This window comes from Lutra lutra, chromosome 10 (genome assembly GCF_902655055.1).
Source record: "Lutra lutra chromosome 10, mLutLut1.2, whole genome shotgun sequence".
Lineage (NCBI taxonomy): Eukaryota > Metazoa > Chordata > Mammalia > Carnivora > Mustelidae > Lutra > Lutra lutra.
This window is the reverse complement of record NC_062287.1, coordinates 111994040-112018818: the sequence shown is the minus strand read 5'-3', so window position 1 is coordinate 112018818 and position 24779 is coordinate 111994040. Positions and strand designations below refer to the sequence as shown.

The following is a 24779-nucleotide window of genomic DNA, read 5'->3' as shown; positions in this document are numbered from 1 at the left end:
TGTCTCCCTTGGTGAAGTGTCTGTTCAAATGTTTTGCCAAATTTTCACTGAGCTCTTCATCTCTTTTTTTTTTAGGATTTTATTTACTTATTTATTTGAGAGAAAGAGAATGAGCACAAGTGGGCAGGGGAGGGGACAAGCAGACTCCGTGCTGAGTGCAGGGCCCGATGCTCAGTCCCAGGACCCCCACATCCTGACCTGAGCTGAAATCAAGAGTTGGATGCTCAACTCGCTGAACGACCCAGAGGCCCCTGAGCTGTTCTGTTCATCTTTGAGTTTTGAGAATTCTTTGTGTAATCCCAGTACAAGTCTCGCCAGGTATATGTTTTACAAAGACTTGTCCCCGGTCTCTGGCTTGGCTTTTTGTTTTCTTGAGCACGTGATTTGAAGAGCAGAAGTTTCTAATGTCACTGAAGTCTGATTTACCCCTTTTTCTGTATGTGTGTGGATTATGCTTTTGGTATAATATCTAAGAAACACACGCTGAACCCAAAACTTTTCTGCTATGATTTCTCTCAGTGTGGAATACAGATGTGTATATGGAATATGGTACAAATCGAGTGTTTTTCTGGTGCACATAGATTCCAGTTGTTCCCACACTATTTGTTGAAAAGACCCTGCATTCTTCGCTGAATTATCTCCATGCATTTTTGGGAAAATCCGTTGTCCATATACATGTGGGTCTAGTTTTATACTCTGTTCTGTCCCATTGATCAATTTGTCTACCTGTTGGTTGATACCACATTGTCTTGATTACTGGAGCTTAATAAGTCTTAAAATAAGATAATAGTGCTATACCTTTTGTCTCTCTCTCTCTCTCTTTTTTTTAAATAACATTTTGGCCATTCCAGGTTCCTGAATATAAATTTCAGAATCATTTTGTCAATTTCTACCAAAGAAGTGTCTTTGGGTTTTGATCAGAATTTCGTTGAATTTAGAGATCAGCCTGGGGGAAACTGACATCTTAACAACATTGTGTCTCCTGAGTAATAAATATGATATATCTCTTAAGTGTTCTTAATTTCTCTTGGCAGTAATTTGCAGTCACAGTGTAAAAGTTGTAGAAATCATTCATCAGATTTGTTCTAAGTATTTCATAAATTCGATTCTATTATAAATGGTAACTTTATTTCAATTTCTAATTGTTCAGCCAAGTATATAGAAGTACAATCGGCTTTTGTATACTGATACTGTATCCTGGCACCCTGACTAAATTCATTTATTAGTGCTGGTAGGATTTTCTGCTTAGGCAACCATGCCGTCTGTAATTTTACTTCTTTACTTCCAAACTGGGTGCCTTTTATTGTGTGTGTGTGTGTGTGTGTGTGTTTTCTTGCCTTGTTGCTCTGGGGAGAATCTCCACTTCCAAAGTGGTGGGAGCAGACATCCTTGTCTTGTTCCTGACCTCAGAGGGAAATCATTCATTCTCACTGAAAGACTGAGAGCATTGTTAGCTGTAGGTTTTTCAGTTTGAGGAAGTCACCCTGTGTTCCTAGTTTGATGAGAGTGTTTTTCTTTTTAAATCATGAATGGACGTTGGATTTTGTCAAATGATTTTTTTCTGCCTCTGCTGATAAGATCATGTGGAATTTTCCCTTTTATTTCTTTACATGGTGAATTACATTAATTGATTTTTGAATATTAAAACAACCTTGTGGTCCTGAGATAAAACCAATTTGGTCATGACATGTTATCCTTTGAGTATATTTGCTAAAATTTTTTAGGAGTTTTATGTCTGTGTTTAAGAGGGATCTGGGTCTGCCATGTTCTCTCCTTGTGATGTGCTGTCTCTCAGGGACCGTCAAGACCATCCTTTGTTGTTTGGTGCCCAGTATCTTGAAAACTATTGTTTCCTGTATTTCTGTTTTAGGTGTGTATGGGGGGACCCACTCTTTGTTCCCTACCTTAGCTAGATGAGAGGTCTTCTTGACTCATTTTTGCTTCATTTTAAATGTGAAATCCTTGGTTACCAGATCCAGCGCGTGAAAGAGGTCAACCCGCCAGACCTCTGGGTGGCGCCATGAATCACCATTTCACACAAAGTGAAGCCTGAGTTTCCATGACCACATCACTTTTGGACTAGCACAGAGAGATGTAGTTTACTTTGCTGACTGAAACATACGCCTCTCCCACTGCATCCAGCCTCTTCTGACACCCAAGTGCCACCCAGAGAGTCCCAGCACCTGCATCGATACCCAGTTTTTTAGGGAAGAAGCTGTTAAGAGCAGAACATTCTTCTTCCTCTTTTACCCTTTGGCAACTGCTGCTGATGTCTATATATCTAGTTTAACAAGGATATTTGCAGGTTTTCTGTCCAAAACAGTTGGTCCCTGGTCTGATCTGGATAAGCTTTATCCTTGCACACTGCCTTACGGAAGAAAGTTTTCTCCCTAGGCCCTTTGCTTTCCCTCCAATGATTTCCCCTTTACCCTCTCTTCCTGCAGGCTTGACAATCGACAAGGGATGTCATGAACCCTGCATTATGATGCTGGTGTGTTCTCTTGTCTAGGAACAACTATTGAATCTGGAGAAGGAATGACATACTTTGTGCCTATCATTGATGGCTGTCCTCTGCATCAGTCGACCATCCAGATGGACATAGCGGGCCAAGACCTAACATTGTACCTCCTGCAACTATTGACAGACAGTGGGCACTCGCTGGTGAGCAGAGGTAGGACATTGCTCTTCTTGGCCAGGTGAACCGGTCCCTGGGGTATAATATTACCCGCTTGGCTTACTTAACCTGTAGCCCTCAACTTGCAAAGCTAAAGCTACTTAAACATGGTTCAAGTTTTACAAACAACTCCATTTAGTGATTGTGATGGTGATGGTGGTGATGGTGATGATGATGATGGTGGTGATGGTGATGCTGGTGATATTGGTGGTCATGAGGGTGAGGATGGTGGTGATAATGGTGGTGGTGATGGTAGTGGTAGTGATGGTGGTGATGGTGGTGATGGTGGTGATGAGGGTGACGATGATGTTGATGGTGACCTAATGATGATGATGACTGGTTAAGCTTTACACAGTACTTACTTTGTGCAAAACACTTGGCTGAGCAAACACTTCACATACTTCCTGTCATTGCTTCATGCTCTGACACCAGGAGGGGGATTAGTTATCTCCACTGCAAGAGGAAGAGGCTTAGAAGAAGTAGGTGACTTCAACATCACATGACTAGCGGGTGTATCACCTGGGATATGAACCCAAGGACTCCAGATGAGGATGCGTCTGTTCCACTTTTCACCCACTTCCTGTGCTAGGCACCCAGATGTATAACTTGCGTGACACCCATTCCCCACAAGCCTGCAGTCCTGCATTATACTTCCTGGTCTTCCCAGGCCAGAGGTCTGTGTCCAAAGCCACACAAAGTGTGGAACGCTTCAGAACAGCAGTGATTAGAGGAAAGCAAGGGGAAGTGAGAAGGATCAGCCAGGACAAAGGCACTTTGTGGACAAGCTCACACTCACCAGGGTCTTATGTGCATTGTCTCACCCCATCTGCATGGCAATCCTGGGAGTGGAGATTAATCCCAATCTTAGAGATGAGGAAAAGGAAGGCTAACAAGAGAGCGAACTTGCATAAAGCCAAGCTTGGTAAATGGCAGAGGCAGGATTTCAACCTAGGTTCGTCTCACCAAAGCCCAAAGTAGGTGAGGAGGAGGGAACTGCCAGGAGAGTGCAAGGTCCCAGAAGCCAGGGAGAGAGAAGGGAGAGAGAAGGGAGTGGCCAGCAATACCAGCTTCTGGAGGGAAAGAGGCCGAGGAAGAACTGAGGAGAGCGGCAGGATTCTGGAAGAAGGAAGGCAGGACACACGCAGACAGAGCGGTTTAGGGGGAGGGGGTGGGGGCCAAAGTCGGATGTCAGTGAGCTGAAGAATCGGGGGGATTTCTAGGCAGGCAGGCGCTGGAAGCTCCGATCCAAATTCAAAAGCAGCAGTAGGCAAAATAGAAAACCATACATAATACCAAAAGACATAGCAGGCTCTAAAACCCGTGGTCAGCCACCCAGAAGGTGGGAGGGTGTGACCTTCCAGATGTTTCCGAGTCAGGGGGCCTGGCCGGCTTGGGCGGTTGTCCACAGGAGGGGGCGGCTGGGAGCTGTTTGCAGCCAACCTTCACAGCAGGTGGACACGGGCACACCCACAGCAGCCGGTACTTCAACAGATACCAAGACTGGGTTTGATTTTCCAACCCCCTAAAAACACACACCGTACACAGTAGAAATCAACGTACGATGCTGACGTTTCCCAAATGCTGGTGTCACACTTTAGGACCCTCTGATCCACCACTCTCGTTCACAAGCCTGGGCCCCAGGTACAGACCACACGGTACAGACCAAGAGGGGCTCGGATCTGAGATGGACGCAGGAATGGGTTCTGTGATCCTGGTGCCGCGTCCCCACCCATCTTCCAGGAAGATGCTCCCGGGGGGACAGAATGCTCCTGCGAACCATCTCGGTCACGCCCTTTCCTGCCCCCGCTTCGCCTCTCCCCCATAGGTGACTGGGAGTACATCCGGGACATAAAAGAAAAATGCTGCTACGTGGCTTCGGACTTCAAGAAGGAAAAAGTGAAAGCCAGCTCTCCTTCCTACGCACGGAAGTTTCAGTTGCCCGACGGCCAGGAGATCACCCTGGGGTCGGAGAAGTTCCTCTGCCCCGAAGGGCTTTTCCAGGCAGACCTCATGGGTGAGTGGAAGGAAGGGACCCGGGTGAGCCCAGACGTGGACTGCGGGGCCACCGGAAGGGGGATGGAGCCCAGCAGCCAGGAGGGACCATTGCTCCGAGTACAAGTTGGAGCCTCTCTCAGAAGTCCTGGGACCTCCGCGATCACTTACTAAGTGTGTGTGTGTGCCTGTGACTTCGGCGGCCCCTGTTCGTGGGCTGGAGGCGTCCGTTCCCCCACATCTGACACCTTCTGTTTAAGACGAGGAAACCCAGTGCAGAACACCGAATAGTTGTCAGGTGTCCCGGGTCCTACGCGGGACTGCACATGTCTTCTGTTACATGTTAGTCATACTCCTCCTGCTCACAAAATAATTTGAAATATACAAATGGAGACAGATCAGGAGAGCTGAAACCATAGATCTGGAAGGAACTTCAAACGTTTGGCTGATGGAGGGATTTTTTTTAAATTCTGGTATAGTGAACATGCCGTGTTGTGTTAGTTTTAGGCGTACAATGCGCTGACTCGGTGATGCTAGACATCCCCTGGTGCTCGTGACGACAGGAGCACCCCTTCGTCCCCATCTCCCGCTTCCCCATCCCCCGCTCACCTCCCCTCTGCGGACCATCAGCGAGTTCTCTGCAGTTAAGGGTCTGTTTCTTGGTTTGTCTCTCTGTTTTTTTTTTCCTTCCTTTGTTCATCTGTTTTGTTTCTTAAATTGCTCATTCATGTGAAATCACAGGATATGTGTCTCTGATTTATTTCACTTCGTCTTATACCTTCTAGCTGCATCCGTGTTGCTGCCAATAGCAAGATTTCTCTCCTTTTTATGTCTGAGTCGTAGTCCTTTGTGTATGCGCGCTTCCCCTTCTCTGCAGCCTTGTTTACAACGGCCAGACTGGGGAAGCAGCCACACTGATCTGGACGTCTTAAACGAGAACTGAGTTGGCTAAGCTCCCCGGCAGGCAGGACAGGACGGGAAGAAAGTGATGGATTATAAAATCCCCATTGACTGGGAAGATTTCCAGGTTGTCACAGAAAACCAAATATTTCTTGGAATCAATTTTTTTAATAATTGCTGACATTTATAAGAGACGGGGGGAATAAAAGGACCAAGCCACTTCCCTGGGATGCGTGCCTTGTAAGGACATGACTTTTACACCTAGTGTGGGTGAGCAGGTGAAAAGCACCCCTGCTTTTCCCGTTGGACTATGCAGGGGACAGAGGCTTCAAACATGGCACGTGCCCCCAAAACATTAAGTGGACCCATGCAACCGACACTGAAGGCAGTCCCTCCCCCACGGTGTGAATTCACATCCCCCCCACCCCGCCAAGTCTGGGTCGACCTCAGTGAGCAGGGACACAGCTGACACCTTGACAAGAGTGGAGTGTTTGCAGCCTGAGCTCGTGCTCGCTGGACCTGCCACGTCCCGGATGATTCCAGAAGACCCACCGTTGCAGACTTCACCCCGAAGCTGCACAGTAGGTAGGCGCTATCCCACACAAGGAAATCGAGGCACCCTGCCCCTGTCTCTAAGGACTGCCGCCATCAGAGCTGTGTTTACGCATATGGACTAATAATGAGTCTGGAAAGGGTGTTAAATCGACACATTGTGGCCATCATTCCGCAACAGACACAAACATCAGGTCCTTGCATTGTACGCCTGAAACTAATACAATATTGGTGCCAATTATACCTCAATAAAAAGTTAATATTTTTTTTAAAAAAAAGGAGGAATCAGTATAATTCTTCAGGCCACCTGAGCAAGGACATCCATTCCTAAAGCAATCGATAGCATAGCATTAAAAGTAATAAACGTCAGTCACATTCGGATACACATCAAGTCTGAGGACAGCGGAGAACTGATACTTAGTTACTTAGCTGTTGGCTGTTGAGGCCCAGGGTTGTGCCATGTTGTTGAAATCCGTAAGGGCCCTGGGGTCACGGTGCTGGTGTCCGCCCCCCCACACCCCACAGCTCAGTCTGCCCCTTCCTGGAGCCACGGAGGAACGAGCCCCAGGGTGCTGCGGGCTGGGCGCCCGGTCCCCAGGCCTCTGCCTCCCCACCCCCCGTCACTACAGGGAGAAACAGCCTGGGCATCCACGTGAAGGCCTTCCGGAGTGCCAGCTCCTGCAGCCCTGCCCTCTGGAAGATTCTCTTCGGCCACATGGTTCTGTCTGGCGGCACCGGCTGCTGTCCCGGCCTGCGCTTCCGGCTGCAGAGGGAAATAGCCACCCTGGTGTCCCCCACCATCAGCGTGAAGGTACGGTGCCCCTCCCCACCGACCCTCCCTTCAGGGACTTCCTGGGTTCAGGCCACAGATATTTCTAGAATCCCAGGGTTCCTGGTGTGCCTGGCATGCGGGCGGGGGCTTAGGGAGGGATCAGTGAACCGAAGTCAGGAGAATCTGTGGCTTCCATTCCAGTCGGGGGAGGGAGCCGTAAGCAGGACCAGTCAACACGCTGGGAAATAAGTGTGATAGGAGAGGCTGTCAGCCACGGGGTGGGGGGCAGCGAGGGGAGGAGGGGCGAGGGGTCAGAGTGGGTCTCCCCGGGAAGATGCTTGAAGGCGCAGGGAAGACGCGGGGATATCTGAGCCAGCTCTGTCGGGACGAGGGAGCCACCCCTGGGGCGGCCCAGGGCTCTGCTTCCAGAAGGAGGGGTCCAGAGGGGGTGGGGGGCTGAGATCTGAGATGCTGCGTGAGGGTGGCTGGGCGGCTTCCGGGCTGACCGTGGGGGCGGGGCGCGGGCTGGCAGCTGCAGGTGCAAGGTGGGCCTATGTTCCAGTGTGGGGCTCTAAGGCCAGGGAGACCCCAGGGAGGGACGTAGACCGGGAAGACCAGCTCAGGTGGCCGAGGGGGAGGAGAGGGGAGGTGACGGTGCAGACACAGGCCAGCTGTCAGGGCGGGCGCAAAAGGCCCAGAGTCTTGCCTTAAAGCTGGTCACCTGCGGGAGGAAAGCAGGGACCCCGCCTGGCTCTGCCCCTGCACGGGCTTCCCGCCCTGCCCTCCCGTGTGAAATTGTTATCTATGTGTTTCGTTTTAAATTAACAGCCTGTATTTTTTAGGGAAGTGTTAGGTTTCCAGGTAAATGGAGTAGAAGGAGTTCCTATATAGCCTCCCACCCCCGCCCGTGGCACGCACAGTCTCCGCGGCTACACACGTCTCACCCGAGTGAGTTTGTCACAGCCGGTGAGCCGACATCCATGCGTCATGGCCAGCTGGGGTTCACAGCCGGTGGAAGGCTCCTCTGGGGCTCATACGCCCCGCAGGTGTGAGGGATGTGTGATGGCAGGTGTCCACGGTGACACTATGACCCAGAGTCCCTCCGTGCCCTGAGACCAGGACCATGTCTACGCGTTCACCCCAGCCCAGCGCTGGGATCCACCAGTCCCTCGCTGTCCCCTTGCCGTGCTTTCTCCGGACTGTCGTGGGCGTGGAATTCCACAGCGTGCAGGATTTTCAGACTGATTTCTTCCCAATCCCATTTTCCAAAACTGCTTTTTTTTTTCTCTTTAGGAAAGTAGCCCATGGTCGTGGCAGAGAACATGTAAGCAAAGTCTGGGTCCCAGGTTTAGAATTTCTGGCCCTGTTCGCACAGTGAAGAGCGTACCTTCCCGTCTGTCCCCACAACTGGACCGAATCAGCTCCGGCACAAGCCCAGCCTGGCTGGCCGGGGCTGGAGGGACCAAGTTCCCCATGCACTGTGGGTTCAATAATGGCCTCTCTCCCGTCAGCAACCCTGGGCCAAGGGCTGCCCTCCCCCCAGCTGTCCTCCAGCTTTGCTCTTTGCTCACTTTGGCCTCACAGCCTCTGCTGCACACAGTGGCTCATCTCAGAGCTGGGCCTCAGGCTCCGGGACCAGCCACATGCATGCCCTTCGTGGGTGCTTCTGCGGCGGGCTCGTGGGAGCCCCTGGCAGGGAGACGCCAGCCCCCTCGTGCCCTGTGGCCCGTGCTCATGGCCCCTCTTTGCATCCTCCCTGGGAAGGGGAGGTACAGACACGCAGCAACCCGGGGGGCAGGGGCTGAGCCGCTGTGTCGGAACTTCTGTCCCTCCAGACCCGTCGACACCATTTCCCCAGACTCCACAAGTCACTCTGCAACACCCTCCCCCCAGGGTCCAGAGGCAGGAAGTGTGGACGGACTGAATTCCATTCCCTGAGCTTCCCATCCCTGCCAGCCAGGATTTCAGATCTGCTCACAGGCAGGGCCCTCTCTAGGAGAACTTTCTGGCTCAGCCCTCAGCGTATCTTCTGCTACCTGCCCAGAGCCCCACCCGCCCTCTGGCATCCCCTTCCTTCCTCCCTCCTCTGCCCCAGCCTGACTTGGTGGACCAGGACGCACCGTGAGAGCAAGCCCGGAGCAGCCATCCTGGCTCTGGGTGGTGTCTGTCCCGCCTTCCCCCTGGGGCAGGCAGTCACTGGAATGACAGACAAGAATCCAGAACCCCGAGGAAAGCAGACTCTCCAGCTGGAACAAGTGGACAGGAGCAAGGTGTCTTCCTTGCACGGTCTCAGCCGCCTTTGTGTGGATAGCGTAGGATGCAGACAACACAGGGGAAACCACGACCCACCCTCCTTCCTCCACACCTGCAGCCCCTCTCCCGAAATGCTCGCTGCCGCACGTGCTGCTGTTAGAGCAGTGTGCCCCACCAGTAGTTCCTGAGTCTTCGGTGTGCCTCACCTGAGCGTAGGTTGCAAAGACGTCCATGATCTTGGCAACCTACCGCAGACCTGCCTCGTCACCCCCGAAGCCCGCAGCCCCCTTACTCCTTTGCAGGCGACATCTCAACCGTTCACCCCTCGGCCTCCCTGCACCCTTCGCGTGCTGTTCACTGCCCTTCTCTTGGCTCTCGAGAGCACTCGGGGCTGTTGCCCACAGTGAGCCTTCACTAAATGCAAACGTAAAGTACGGCTTAGCCCAGAACAGAAGGAAAGGGAGTGTCACATCCTGCCTTTGTGCAAAGCAACCTGACCCCTTCTGCTGTGGGAATCTGACTGCCCCACCTCGCCCACAGCTGGGCTGAGCTGTGGACCAAGCTCTTCCATCCACCCCTCTTCTGAGTCCTCAGGAACCCCTCCCAGTACCCCCCAAACCTCTCTGCATGAGGCTGGAAGGTGCACCTGGTCCCCTTAACTGGGATGAGACTCAGCTCTGCCACAGCCTCGTTCCCCCCGTCTGCACTCTCCCTGGAAGGGACGGGAGGTAGAGCACGTGAAACCCTCCCTCTGAAGGAGAGAAAAACTCTGTCCCTAAAAGGAGCTCATCCTCCTTCAGAGAAGAGCTGGTTCCCACAAAGCCAACTTGGAAAGTCATCAAACCTCCCAACAACTGGGATCCTGCTCGAATGAACGACGTGCTTGGGATAAAACCTCAGTCGTGATTTCCCCTTATTTCTTTCGAATGGCTTTTCCCTTAGGATCCACTTCTAGATGTGGATTTCCTGAGCCAGAAATGTGTGCACAGCAAGAGCCTATTGGAACCTACGGAGTAGCCAGGCTCTGGGCTGGTCGGCACAAGACAGACAGCGACACACCCTTGTCTGCTCGTCCTGGCATGGGGACAGTGGGCTGCTCTTTATTTATTTATTTACTTTGCCTTTTTGGAAATGGTAGGATACTTGACCCACACGCCATGTTGACCCAGCGATGCTGAAAGTCTGTCTTTTGTGTTTGCTGTTACATTGTGTCAACGTTGGGATCCCTGTAGGCATGGCTGCCCCTGCTACCATGCAGCCCTACCCCAGGGGTACTGACTCTGTGCCCGGCCATCCTCACCTCGTGACTTATTCCCTGCCTAATTGGACACCTGGTCCTCCCTGTCTCTGCCCCCTGTTTTGCATGACGCCACGGTTTTTAAGAGACTCATCCCAACTGAATGGATGGAAAGCAAATCATTGTTCTTGTTTATTTCTGTAATGACTACTGAAGGTGACTCGTTCTGCAAATGTTTCCCAGCTGTTCCCCCTTTTTCTTCTCTCTTTCTCTCTCTCTCTTTTTAAGCATATTATTGCTTATCTCAACCCTTTGGCCATTTTCCTGTTGGTTGTGTTGCGTTCTTCCGAATGCATAAACCACCCACAGTTTTGGGCAGGCTTTGTTTGCTTTTGTGTGTCCAGAGAAGACACAGATGGAGTAGGTGACTCTTACAGGTGATAGCCTATTGGTAGCAGCCAAGACAGATGAGGACTCTGGGTGCCGGGGACTGGCTCTCTCCTCTACCCAATGCCTGACACTGAACATGCTCTTTTCCCCCCTTCTGACTCTTCCTTGTTGTTTTTTTCCTTTAAAATTTCTGCAATATTTCTTTTCCTAACCACTAGCAACAAAGGCTTCCCAGCCAGGCAGGGTCCTGTGGTGTGACAGAGCGAGAGTAACCGAACCTGATACCTTGTCCTCCATCATCCCACCTCTAGCCAGACCCTGGGCTTTCCAAGTCCTTGCTCCAAATCCCTTTTCCCCACTGACTCTGCAGCCAGGCGTTTGCCTTGCTGTTTTAGAATAAGGCTGTTCCAGCGTGGGGTGTCTACATGCCTTTAGGAAAGTCTGTGAACGCAGGAGGATGGCACCTGTCTGTCCTTGAGCAGGTGGATTTAGCCTGGAGCCTCAGGGGTCCCACCTGGGGATGGGCGTGGTGATGTGTGGCTCCTCCCAGTGCAGAGGGCTCTGGGCTTGGTTTGGAAGCCCTGCTCTCCCAGAATCAAAGGTGTCAGTCCTCGCTGAGCCTGAGTATGAAGCGACAGGGATCTCTCCAGGTTCTTTGATTCCCTGTGGGTTTTGTTGTGCTCCTCTGTATTTTCTAATTTTTCTGCAAAACACGTATGCCTTCCACATAGACTTTGTATAAGTTGAAGATGTGTCATGTGATTTGGAGTGAGTCTAAGAGCCAAGGGTGAGTCCTCTCTGCTCTTGCCTCTTTTATCCTGTAGTTTAAACCACAGGCCGACATGTGGGGACCAACAAGCATCCTCAAAAGTTGGAATGACCTGTATTTGCAGGGAGGGAAGAAAGAACCACCCACTAGGCTCGCTTAGGGGCTGCAATTTTTTGTCCCAAATTTCGAGTAGTATTTTGATTCTGGCTTCTTCCCCTCTCTCCCCCAACCCTTCCCCCCCTCCCTCACCCCTCCTCTTTGCTCTCCCCCAACCCTTTGTCCTCCGCCCTCTCCAGGTGTCCAGCTGCCCCTCTTCCATACACAGCGCCTGGCTGGGCGGCTCCATCCTGTGCTCGCTGTCCACCTTCAAGGACATGTGGGTCACCAGCAAGGAGTACAAGGACATCGGTGCCTCTATCGTCAGGAGGAGAACCTTCTAATTTGTGGCTTTGTGTATCCCATCACTTGCCCCATCAATGCCAAGCCCAGGCTGAGCCCCAGCTTGGTTGAATTGATCAGACCTCAGAACCAACTTGAACATGAGGGGGCCCTTCCTCACCAGACTTCCGTAGAAGTGGTCAATAAAGGACAGACACTCTCTGTCTGGGCAAGGCTTGCAACATCTTGGGGCACTCACTCCACTAACACAGGGTGGTGAAGGGGAGGGGATTTCTGTGGATCCCCTGGAGACCGGTCAGCACAACTAAGTGTGTGACAGTAAGGAATATCCCCCAGGCTCAGTGCCATAACCCAAAGACTGTTTTCCCCTCACGCTGCATGTCCATTGACGGCCAGCAGGGCTCTCTCCAGCATCATCCTCACTCCAGAATCCAGCCGGCAGAGCAGACACTGTCTGGAACATTGTCATTTACTGTGGATGAGCATAAGAGTACCCTGGTGGGCCTTCCATGGGCCACGAAATGCTCCAGCCGGACAGGGACACGGGGCACATCTGCTCAGTTAATTGGGCAGAATGAGTCACATGGCCCCAAACCACCTCAGGGACCAGGAGGCGCCATCCCACACAGGAAGGACAGGGCAGATACTCTCGTTCGGGAGGGTGGCCGTTGGGGCACACAAGATGCAAGGGGCTTGGCGTCCTTTGGTGGCTTCAATCCTCACGCGCCTGGCTGTGAGATTGGTTTATGAAAGTCAATTTCATGATTCAGGAACTGAAGCTAAGAGAGGCTAATTAACTTGATGAAGGTCATTTAGACAATGACGGGGAGTTCAAATCTGTGCATACACCTCGTAGGGGTGCAGAGGGTGAGCACCAGAGGAGAGGAAGGACCACAAACAGTGGAGGAGCAGCTCCCCTGCTGAGGACAAGGTTTCCATGCAGACAGAGCCCTGGGAAAGCCCCACACGCAGATGCCATCTAATGACATTTCTGAACATCGAAGGTGATGAATAAATTCTAGACGTGGTGAGAGACAACCACAGCAAATAGGGAAACTCTAAAGTAGGCTACCAGGAAAAATCCAGCATGCCAGTTAAATCTGAATTTCAGAAATACAGCAAATCACTTAGAATAAGTGCATTCCAAACATTGTATGTGTTTTATCTGCTACACCTGGTAACTGTACTCTAAAAGAGAGAGGTCTAACTGCATCAGAACTCCTACCTGCAAAGCTGGCACCAGAAGACAAGAAGCTGCAGGAAATTTCCTACCTCGTCCAGCTGCTTGAACCAGCTGAGCCTGAACTCCACATGAGGACTCATTAGCTGAGAAGCCAGTAACTCTCACTTTTATTTAGTCTAGTTTGTAATTGAAGATGATTCTTCAAAGCAGACAAAGTCTGGGACACCATCTCATGACTTGTGAGGTACTTAACCTTTTCTTTGTCTGTATTTGAACTCTTAATTTTGCACTTGGACTTAGTCTCAGATTTTCTTCTCCAAATACCCAACTTTCAAGAACGGACATCCTGAGGTTTGGATTCACTCATTCCTTTTCTCATTCTTCCAAAAAGCCGCCTTCCACTATGGTTCATGGGATGGAGAGGGTCACATCAGCAGGACACACATTGGAGTCTTAACTCAGGCAAAATCTAGTTGTGAAGCCTAGAACAACTCATGTCCCCTCTTCAAGTCTCTGTTCTGCCCTCTGTGAGAGGGAATGTCACACAGCCAGAGGGTTGTGCAAGGTTTTGCTAAGGAAGGGCTCATTGTGGGGCCTCTGGGAGCACTCCAGGTCTCAACGTCTTCACCATCAGCACTGCAAACCAGTGCTGGCTCCCCAGAGTCAGAACCGGTCTGGCTGAGAGTTCCTCCAGCAGGCTGTTCACAGCTGTGGCACGGCCGTCTCTACCCCATATCTCAGCCTCCAGAACAAGCAGCGGGCTTGGACGGAAGGAATGTTCTGTGCTCCCTGGGTCCCTTTCCTACATCTGCTCTTCTGAACTTCTGGCAAAGGTTTGCAAGCACTGACTTTTAGCAGGTGTTGCGCTCAATGCTCAGCATGAAGAGATGAAAAGGCGTGGTCCCTGCCTCCCCAGACATCAGCAAATGTCTGAGAGAGGCTCCGGGGTGCAGGGGATGCTGGTGTCAGGCTTGGAGAGGTGAGTGGATTCCCACCCCGTGCTCTATGCAGCGAGAGGGAAACAAATCATGACCAAGGCATCCACTACAAGGGCACATGTCACCTGAGTGCTGGAAATTTGTCTTGGGGAAGTGCGAGCCGAGGGGGGTTTAAACAAGGAATAGAGCCCTACCAGAATCCAAGGAGGGGCAGTCTCACAGGGGCCAGCCTTTTCATGGGCAGCCAGATGGCTAGGCCTGCAGGGGGCAGAAAGGGCCAATGCCCGGGGCCTGGGGACAGGGATCTCTAGGGAGGGCTAGTATCTGTGTTCTTGTCTCTGATTCTGGTCTTCTCCACGTGGGGATCTCCCCCTTGGTCAAGCTTCCTGAGCTGTTCTCGCCTTACAGTCTCCAAGGACATCCCCACAGCCTGCCTGGAGTTTGCTTTCTCAGGACAGAACGCACAAATGGGAATAAGAGGAGGTGCAAACAGTGTTAACTCGCCTGTGGGGTCCTGGAGGACCCCTTGAGAAGGTTGAGTAGATAGATGGATGGGTGGGTGGATGGATGGGTGGTCCCCAAGAGAGACTTTCCATTCCCTTTCCTCCTGGCATAGCTCAATAGGGCACTACCAGACCCTTCCAGAGGTTCAGTGGGAGGTGGAGGATGTTGTTCTGGAAGCAGTGTCCAGACAATGGTTCCTACACATTCCACAGAATGGCGTTAGGGGCTTCCAGCTGAACAGGGGCAGCTAAGAAGGAAAGAAGCCAAGATCTCCAGGCTTGGAGGACCCCAGGCTGCTGGGCCACCACCTGGGGGTGGGAATTGGAGAAAATCCAAGACCACCTGCACACTCACCCCCATCCCTGTCCCCGTGAGCAGGGGGAACTTCTCCTCCCTGAGGCCAGGAACCCTGGCACCCAGAATTCACATGTGATCTGGACACATGTGGGAGGCAGAGGGGCAGGCTGTCCTCCAGCTGGATGTCACTCAGCCCTCCTGCTGTGTGTCCAGGGCGGTCAAGTATGGACTATTCTTGGTGCCGTGAGTGGTGCAGATGATGGGACATGCCTGAGCCTGGGGCTCCATGTGGGCTCAGAGGCTGGAGGAGATGGAAACTCAGGCTTCCTGGGGACCACAAAGTAGGGTGTGGCCAGGAAGCTCCTCACAACCAGGAATGAGAGGTGATGGAACGTGGAGTTTCATTAGGGGCTTCCTTTCCCAGAGGAGCTGCCTGGCAGGGATCCCTTAAGGGTAAAGGTGGAAGCTCATAGAAGTCACACAGGAAGTGCCCACAGCCAGACCACAGACCACAACAAGGACACTGACCAAGGATGGGATGGTGTCTTCACCCTGGACAGTCAGGTAAGGAGCCATCTCTTCACCCTCCCTCCACCCCATGCACACTGGAGCAGTGCAGCCAAGAGGGAGAGAAATGATGTAAACAGACTCCACCACTCTTCTCACTTAACTGCTCCCCTAGCAGAAGTCAGGGCTGGGGCAATGAGAAGGAGACATAGAGGGAGAAAGACGTTGAATCAAATATGACATTTATTCACCCGCCAATCCATCTATCCACTCAACCACCCATCCATTCACCATCTGTCCATCCACCCACCCATCCATCTACCCATCCATCCACCCATCCATCCACCATCCATCCCTCCATCCATCCAACTATCCATGATCCATCCATCATCCATGATGTATCCATCCATCCACCCATCCATCCACTATCCATCCCTCCACCCACCCATCCATTCTTCCCCCCACTCACCCATCCAACCACCATCCATCTGTTGATCCAACCATCTCCCCTTCTCTCCACTCACCCACACATCCAAACATCTATTTATCTATTTCTTACTTTGCATGAGCAAAAGTCATGGTTAAAGCAGTGGGAGAGAGGTACTAAGGGGGAAAAAGGCCTGAATCAAACAGGACATGAACATTTTAAAAGACAGGACCAAGTTGCAAAAAAAACAGCCAGGCTGCCTCAGCCCCAGTAAAAGCGTAACTTGCTCTGTGCCGGCCCCCCCGCATGTTATCTCCCTTGGTCTGCACCACAGTCATGGAAGAAGGAGGAGCTCCAATGATCCCTACTTAGGAGATGCACACAGAAGCCCCTGAGGTCCCATCACTAAGATTCAGTCCCAGGCAGTCGACTGGTGTCCTCTCTGCAGGAACCAGAAGTACCTAAACAGCAGTAGAATCAGGGCGAGCTCTCACCCAGATCACCTGCTATTCGATGGGAAAGAGCAGGGGTGAACCAGGGTCTGACAGCATAGTCAGAAGCAAACTAGGAAAACTCTCCATATTTTTATCCCAGTGAGTCAAAAGTCCTCAATAATGGGCTCCATACACATGTACCCAGAAATCTGGCTTGCCTGGGTTCTCGGAGCTGTATAACTATCAGCACCCAGCAAGTGATTTATAACAGATACTCCAGCGTGAGTTTCTATTAAATACACAACAATTAGTGATCCTAATAGTCCATTACAACTTAATTGGATGCTGCAAATTGCTTTGTTAAAATCTCGTTGAGGGATTGGGGTAAGTAATTGTAAATTCAGCTTCCAGATGAATTTCTTGTTCCTGGAGAATCGGATTTTCAGTTCCAGCCCAGGGGGTAACACGCCACAGGCAGCTCAGACCCCAGGGCAGTCACTCCCCAGGAGGTCAGCTTGACTTCAGGTCTTCTGAAGTCTAGGCAGCAGCAGTGAGGGAGGGTCGTGGCAAGTCTCAGCTGGAGCCATTCTACCACTCCCAGGGCTTCCTGACCCAACTGCAATTTCAAGTTCAGCACCCCTCCCCAAATGACACAGCTGCAGCTCTGGATGCAGCCGCTGGCCCCAGCCCAGCCTGTGTCTGTGCACTTCAGTGCTGGCTGCTCAGGAACAGAAAGGCCAGTCTAGAGCTGATCCAATGGTACTGCTTTCTTCTTTTCATTTTCATCCATCCACCTGTTCATCATCATCCATCTGTCCACCCACCCATCCATCTATCCACTTGTCCATCCATCCATCCATCCACCCATTCATCCCCTCATCCATCCCTCCATCCATCCAACAACCATCAGTCCATTCATCCATACATACATCTATTCCTCCAATGAGCCAACCATCCACCCATCCATCTATCCATCCATCCATTCATCTATCCATTCATCCATCCATCCACCTGTTCATGCATCCATCCATCCATCTCTCCAACCATCCATCCCCCCATCCATCCATCCATCCATCCATCCTACAACCATCCATCCATCCACCCATTTTTCCCTCCATCCAACCCACCATCCACCCCACCATCCATCCATACATCTACACCTCCAAAGAACCATCCATCCATCTACCATCCACCTATTTATTCCTCCATTCTTCACTCACCCACTAAATACTGAGGTCATGCTGCATAAGTGCACAGGTTTTCAGTCAAACTCTGTGACCTTGTGCTTAACTTTCCATATGGCACAGTTTCTTCATCTGTAAAATGGGGGAAATACGGGGCTTAAAAAGTCACCTTGTGAGTAATTAGTGCTCAACAAAAGCCAACTGTTGTCGCTATTGTTGTTATTACCAAATATTCACTGAAAGCTGTCTTGAGCCAGATTCTGTGGTTTTCCAGGGAGTGCAGAAAATGTTCTGAGGTTCAGAGTTCTGGGGATGGCTTCACGGAGTGGCCATGCTGTGGAGAGAAGGGAGCTTAGCTGTGGAAACTGGTGAGTAAATGGTTTATTCTACTTGGAAACAAGGACAACAGTGCCATCTCATCATGTTTCCTCTGTTCAAGTCTTTGCTCAGGGCTACCCATTCTTTTTTTTTTTTTTTTTAAAGATTTTATTTATTTATTTGAGAGAGAGACAGTGAGAGAGAGCATGAGTGAGGAGAAGGTCAGAGGAAGAAGCAGACTCCCCATGGAGCTGGGAGCCGGATGTGGGACTCGATCCCGGGACTCCGGGATCATGACCTGAGCCGAAGGCAGTCGTCCAACCAACTGAGCCACCCAGGCGTCCCAGGGCTACCCATTCTTAAACAAAGCGGGACACGGCATGACACTGAAGATATCCTAGGGAAGATCCTGTTTTAACTTACTGAAAGTGATTTGGTATTTTGAACCAAAACTAGCTGATTTCCTGAATTTCAGTCAACTCAATGACCCTCAGTTTCTGTATCACCAAAAGAAGCCAGACACAGACGATGGTCAAGTCATCCTCCAACTCTGGCCGAAGTCGGTGTACAACAAGGCTTCCCCATCACCACGGCGGCTCCTTTACAGAAGATGCTGGATTTGTGAATACAGCCCTTGACAGAAGGGGCATAACTTACGAGGAAAACAGATAATTTAAAAATAAAAACCATGCCATGTAGTAGTCAAGCTGACTTGACAAGTATTGAAGCCTTCACGTTGGCTCCCCGCCAGCTGCAGGGAGGGGCTGGCCCATGGGTTGGGTGGTCCAGAGAAGAGAGAGGAGGGTGATGGAGCACGGTCTGACCCAAGCTCACTGCGGAGGGCACAGGGGGCCGGGGGCCAGCACGTCGTCGGGCAAGGTCACAATCTCAAGTGCATGGAGACATTTTTGGGGTCCGCTAGAGGGACGGAAGCCTGAATTTTAACAAAAAAGTCTGCATGACGCAGCTGAGAGATCACTGGCTTCTCTTCCTTTCAAGCAAACAACCTCCTTATTTCTGAAGGAGGACAGAAGGCAGGGGAGCTGGCTTGTCCTGGCTCAGCTCAGAGTTTCCCTCTGGTCATCAGTCCGAGGACCACACTTTTTTCTCTCCCTCGCTCTCAAATAAATAAATAAATGTTTTTAAAAAGCATCTTTGTAACTCAGCACCATCAGGATATGAAAGAGTAAGTGTCGTTACATTTAGTTAAGAGCTGGAATTAGTGAGTTGACTAAAAGCGTATTTAAGGTGCTCGGATTTGGGGTAGAAAGTTTGTGAACTGCCCCTGCCCAAACCCGCCCAGATCAGGGTCCCCGAGCAGCACGTCGCACACCTGTTAGAGCCCAGCAGAAGACCTCTGTCCCGTGTCGCTCAAGCCTTAGCAGGTCCCCATTTGCAAAAGCCCCGAGTCTGAGTCCTAATGATTCTCACCAGCGCGTTGTCCAAAAATGCGCTGCAGCTGTCCTTCCTCCCTCCTTCCTGGTCAGTTCAGACGGGAGCTCACATCTGCTCCAGTCGGCTGTGTGCGGGAGGCTGGACATCTAGAAGGGGGTCTTCTGGAAAGACGAGTAACCAGGACCGGTTTCTCCAAACAAAAAATTATCACCTCGGGCTCCACTCTGTCCAGGGCACTACCAGATTCAGACCCGGCTACCATACCCTCACCGTGCTGCCTGCCGTGTTCCAAAGGATTTCCCACTGATTTCTGCTCATGATAACGGTTGCATCCCAGAGTCATTGACTTGGGGTCGATCTGCCAGATGCTTGGGGAGCAGAGGCTGTTTAGAAAGTGGAGAAAGGGGCAGGTGGGAGTGGAGTGTGTTCCAAAGTCATCTGGTGTCTTCTTGGTCTACATTTCCCAGAAGGCCTTGCAGCAAGTGCTCATGTTAATTCAGGTGGATACATTTGTATCTAATTCAAAGTGCACCTAAGCAGGGTCTCTACCCCCACCGCCTGAAACTCTCACAGGTGAACCACTGAGCAGGGGGCTTCTGGGAGGGGTCTCCAGACTTTCTGATGGTAGCTGTGGGAGCCTGGCTCTGGAGCCTGAGGATACAGCAGTAGCTTCCCAGCTGAGCAGGTGGCATCCCGTTAGCAAAGAGCAAAGAGCTTTGTTGGCTCAATTTTGCTTTCAAACTTGTTCCTGAACTTGCAACTTAGAATGCATTTCCTCAGCCTTGCTCAGACTCCCTCTTGGCCTGTACTAACCCCTGGTGAAGTCCTTCCTACTTTAACCAGCCGGCACGGACCCTGGTCTCCCCAAATGTGCCTCGACAGAGCCAAGGCAGGGACACCCCTCCTGGGAGAAGGGCTCTATCATTTCCAACAGCTTCTCAATGGGGCTATGACCCGAGAAAGGCTGGAAGCCTTGCCCACTGGAGATGCACAGGAAGTTCTCCTGGGGCGAGGCAGGTGTCCGGGGAGGTTTGGGGAAATGCTTCTAAGACACTCCGCTCGTTCGTACTCTGCCCATCTGGAGTTTCAGATCCCGGGTCTAATTAACACACTCACTTGCATTCATTTCATATTCAGTTCAATTCAACACATTCAATGACTTGTTTAATAAATAAGCAGTGAAGAAGCCTTCGCCAGGCCCCGTGCTAGGAGCTGGGGGAGCAGAAACACCTGTAATTCCTACAGAGGGTGGGTGGGCTCGGCTGCCGTCTGCACAAGAGAAACCCCGCAAAACGAACCATTGCTATATGGGACCATTATGGCCACGGAGCTGCGTGCAACCACTGGTGCATAACACACAAGACAAGAGAGCAACCCGGATAGCGCCCCTGAACACCCACCCTGGCGGGCGCCACCCATTCCACCCCTCCCCCAGGAGACAGGTTCTACTTCTCCGTCCCTTGAATATGGGTCGGTCCCATGACGAGCCTGGGATGATGGCAAGTACGACGCAATCCAGGGCTCGGAAAGCACCTGTGCGTCAGCTGGCTCTTGGCGATGCCACTGCGGCCGTGTAGAACGAGAGCACGCCTGGGCTGCTTGGAGACACAGAGTCTGATGACCTCATTAACTCCCGCTGACCGACAGCTGGTCCGCAGCCAGCCGCCCCGACCTCCAGCTGGCCGCAGACAGGGAATGACCCTGGCCGACCCAGCAGAAGAACCACCCAGCGGGCCCAGCCTGCGGTTGGGGCGTGAACGCAGCAGCCGACAGATGGCTGTCCTTTCAAACCACCAAGCTGTGGGGCCGCTTCTCTTACCCTGTGCCCAGTTCTCTCCCTGGCAGGATTATCATGGTAACAGGCAGAATCGTCTCTGCTTTCCGGTAACTAAGACATCACACCTGGGATGGGATTTGCATTTGGAGTAAGGCTCCAACCACCTGCATGGTGTCCCTCTTCTGGAACCTTCTTCCCCGTCTAAAAGCAGTTAATGATGCCTGACGGCCCAGGAGCTATGCAGATTGGCCCTCTGGTATCAAACGCCATCCTCCAAGCTAATGGAGAGGCAGCCGTGTCTGACAGACACTCCATCACGATCAGGGGCAGGCAGCCGGCCATGAGGCACGGGCACTATTTGGCAAGGCTTCCTGCCGCCACACTGCCAACTTGGTCCAGAGGCTAGGGATCCGAAAGGGCATTGGCTCCTCCTTAGGTGGACCTGGGTCTGAGCTCTAGCCCTGCGCCTCAGTGTGGACACGATCTTGAGTGAGTCAGGTCACCTGGCACAGCCCCCATTTGCTAGCTGGCTGCCTGGGCTGACAACACCAGCTCCCCGTCACCAGGACGTGGGAGCCATGGGCTCGGTACATATATGCCAGCATCCTCCAAGCCCGGTCTGGCTCAAGCCTCAAGGTCACTGCAGTAACCTTGAGCCTTAGTAACCGTGGTGGCCATCCGTGCCTCGACAAGCTGGGTGGCGCCCAGGGTGGGTCTGGAGGACGCCGTGCTGAGCCAACTGAGCCAGACCACAAAGGAGAGAGGCCACATAATCTCACTTACATGGGGAATCTAGAAAGTCGGACTTGAGGAGGCAGAGAGTAGGTGGTGGCTGCCTGGGGGTGGGGAGCTGATGGTCAGAGGGCTCAGCGTCACTCATGAGGGACCTGGTGGACCGCAGGTGGCCAGAGTTAACAACTCTGTACTGTATCCTTGCGTGCAGAGCGACAAGCCTGTCCCCCTCGGATCTAAGAGCAGAGTACCAGCAGCTGCTACCACACAGGAGCGTCTTTGAGCCGCGGGTCTTCTCCGTCAGACGTGCGCCGTCGGTGCTTCTGTCCAGCTGTGGCAGGTAAAACATCTGAAACCGCTCACCAGTCAAACGACCTCGCTCTCCCGCCAAAGAAGAGTTGGAGGAAAATGTACATTCTGGGCAGCTGTGTCCCTTGTCTTGGGGGTCCTGGTCCCCTGGCCGCTGCCGGGCCCCCCAAGGCAGATGCCCCCCCCCGCTCCAAGCGCAGGAAGACGCCGTGCCTCCGAATGGCGTGGCCAGCTGCCCTCTAACCGTGCTCGCCCAGCATTCTCCAAACCCGAAACCAGCCGGCGCTGTTTGCTTTGGTCCAGGTCTGGAGGAGACGGGACAATGCCGTCGGGAACCGCAGGGACTTTTCTGGCAGCCTGGAATGTCGGGGTCGCTGAATTTCTTCTCACTTCCCTCCCCATCCCAGAGCCTGAGGTCTCAGTGAGCCCGTGGAGAAGGGGGGCAGTGGGCTCGTGAATCACCTGCTCAGGGGCCCATGGTTCCTCTGCCGGGGCTGCAGCTCCCCTCCTGAGGACGAGGACCGCCTGTGCTGTGTGTGTCTCGGGGGCTGTCTGAGCGCTGGGCCCAGGTTCCGGGGGACGAGGGCTGGGAGGCACAGCAGAAGCCGGTTCCTGGGGCGAGGGCTTGCCCCGCAGTGGGCCGGGAGGCCGAGTCACACCGGAGGCACATTTTATCAAGAGAATTAAGCGCAGGCCACCAGCTCATAACCCTCCCTGGTGTTTCCACAGCTTTCTCTGAGACGGGCCTCGCATGAGGACGGCCCCGAGAGAGATCTCTGCAGTTTGGAGCCCAGGCCAGCAAGCAGAGGCGGCTGACCTGAGAGAGAGAGAGAGCCCTCTGAGCCCTGAGATTTGGGGGCTGGTCATTACAATGACCAGCCCGTCTGCAGGTGGCCTTGGCCCACCCCACTAGGCGGGCCAGGACTAGAAAGCCCCCTGTCCTTCGTCCGTGCATGCGGCACGGCCCAGCCATGGCCTCATGGTGGCCCCTCTTTGGGGGCCGTTGTGGTATAGACTATAAACAACCCAGCAGCTGCCCAGCATCTGCAGGCCTGGGTTCAAATCCCAGCTCTATCCTCTGCATGTCCTTTGAGACCCAGTTTCCCCATCCGTCCAACGGGTATGGCAGTCTGGACCCCCTGCCCTCAGGGCTTGGGCACGGGCGCTGCGGCGATGGGTGTGAGAGACATGTTGCCGTCCACACATCCCTGTGGACACAGGCGTGAGGGAGCAGAGGCCACACCAGGATCTTGCCTCTGGAAGCTATGACACCTTCCAGGTGTGTCCGTGGGCACCTGCTCCCTGGCATGACTTCTGGTCCCACAGCAATGAGACTCGGACTCGAGTCCACTTTTGTTTATTTATTTACGTATAAAGATTTTATTTATTTATTTGACAGAGAGCGAGCATGGAGGGAGAGGGAGAGGGAGAAGCAGAGTCCCCACTGAGCAGGGAGCCCGATGCAGGGCTCAATCCCAGGACCCTGGGATCATGACCTGAGCTGAAGGCAGAGGCTCAAACAACAGAGCCCCCCAGGCGCCCCTGGGGTCCACTTTTAACATCAGTCCTTCCTGCTTGAGCAGAGACTCATGAGGAGGCTGTATTTGTTCTCCTTACAGAGTTCTCCCCGTTCGCTGGCTGTGTCTGGGGACGCGGGCCCATCGATCTGTGCCCCCAAACCAGTCGGGGACGGCGTGGAAGGTGGTGTCCAGCTCACCTTCTGCAGATGCCTGCTTGCGGGATGGTGAGCCCAGAGGAGCAGCCCCCCTGGGCTCCACAGCGAGCTGTGTGGCGCACGGAGCCTCCTCGGCCTCCCTCCCAGCCTCACTCACAAGGATCCTTTCGTGACCTTCACAAGCTCCACGTGGGGCCGCAGAGCCTCCCTCGGGGCCTACACCTTGGTCTCCAAGCCGTTGTCCCGGGGAGGCCATTAGGCCAGGTGCACAGAGCCCGAGTCCGGATGCCCACCCTTCCAGTCCGAGCTGCTTCCACGTCCTCCCCATGGGACGGAGACACTGGACAGGCTCCACCTCTCCCAGACCCGGTCCGAATTGCACAACAAGGCTGTGAGGCCTGGAGAGCACACAGGGAGCTGCTTCCCTGGGCACACGGTGAGGGCTGAGCCTGGTCCCCACCGACCTCACTCTGGGCGGCTGGTCCAGCAGCCTGGACTCTATCTTGCTCTCCGTAGACAGCGGTGCTGGAGGATTTCCCTCGGGGCCATTGGAATGCGGAGTCTGGGCCCACCCCAGGCCCTCAACTCAGGACCAGTCCCCAGGGGCTCTGCTCCAGTGAGGGGCCCTGTGCCCAGCCCGCCGGTAGGTGTCGCCCTGACACAAGGTTGGCGGGAGCCACTGCGCCGGACTTTGCAAACCCAGTGACCATCGGCAAGGCCATTTTCTCCATGTGCAGGAAGGGACCCAAGTGCGTGTGGCCCTGGAGGAGGGGTGCCCGTGTGTGCGTGTGTGTGTGTGTGCACGTCAGTGTGCACATTCCCAACAAACACCCTGACAGCAGAGCACCCAGGGACATCTTGAGCCAGGACAGGCCCCAGGGAGGTGCAGCCTTGCCGGGACTCAGTTTCCCCAGCTGTCCCCAAGGGCGGTGGCCCCAGCACAGTGCAAGGTGAGGACTGCCAGAGAAGGCGTTGGACGGGACACCTGTCACTCGGTGAATGTCAGTTGTTCTTGGTGTAGTGTGTGCTTGTCCTGCATTTGGCAAACTTTCTGAGCCTCTCAGGACCCAGGCATGGAGCTAGGCCAGGACTGGGGGAGCCACTGGCCCGATCAGGCAGCCTGAGTCTCTGGGAAGAGACCAGTCCATGAGGTGACGGAGG

General features: G+C 53.0%; 1 protein-coding gene across 4 annotated transcripts in view; it reads left to right on the top strand.

Moving 5' to 3' along the window:
* Nucleotides 1-12151, top strand: part of LOC125110316 (actin-85C) — a 34559-nt gene extending 22408 nt beyond the window's left edge. For all 4 annotated transcript variants that reach the window (XM_047747450.1, XM_047747449.1, XM_047747452.1 and 1 more), the window contains 4 exons: nucleotides 2510-2671; nucleotides 4500-4688; nucleotides 6748-6929; nucleotides 11836-12151. In XM_047747450.1, the coding sequence (XP_047603406.1) occupies nucleotides 2510-2671; nucleotides 4500-4688; nucleotides 6748-6929; nucleotides 11836-11979 (677 nt within the window). In that variant the 3' untranslated portion in view covers nucleotides 11980-12151. The remainder of the gene's footprint in view (nucleotides 1-2509; nucleotides 2672-4499; nucleotides 4689-6747; nucleotides 6930-11835) is intronic.
* The last annotated feature ends 12628 nt before the right edge of the window (nucleotides 12152-24779 follow it).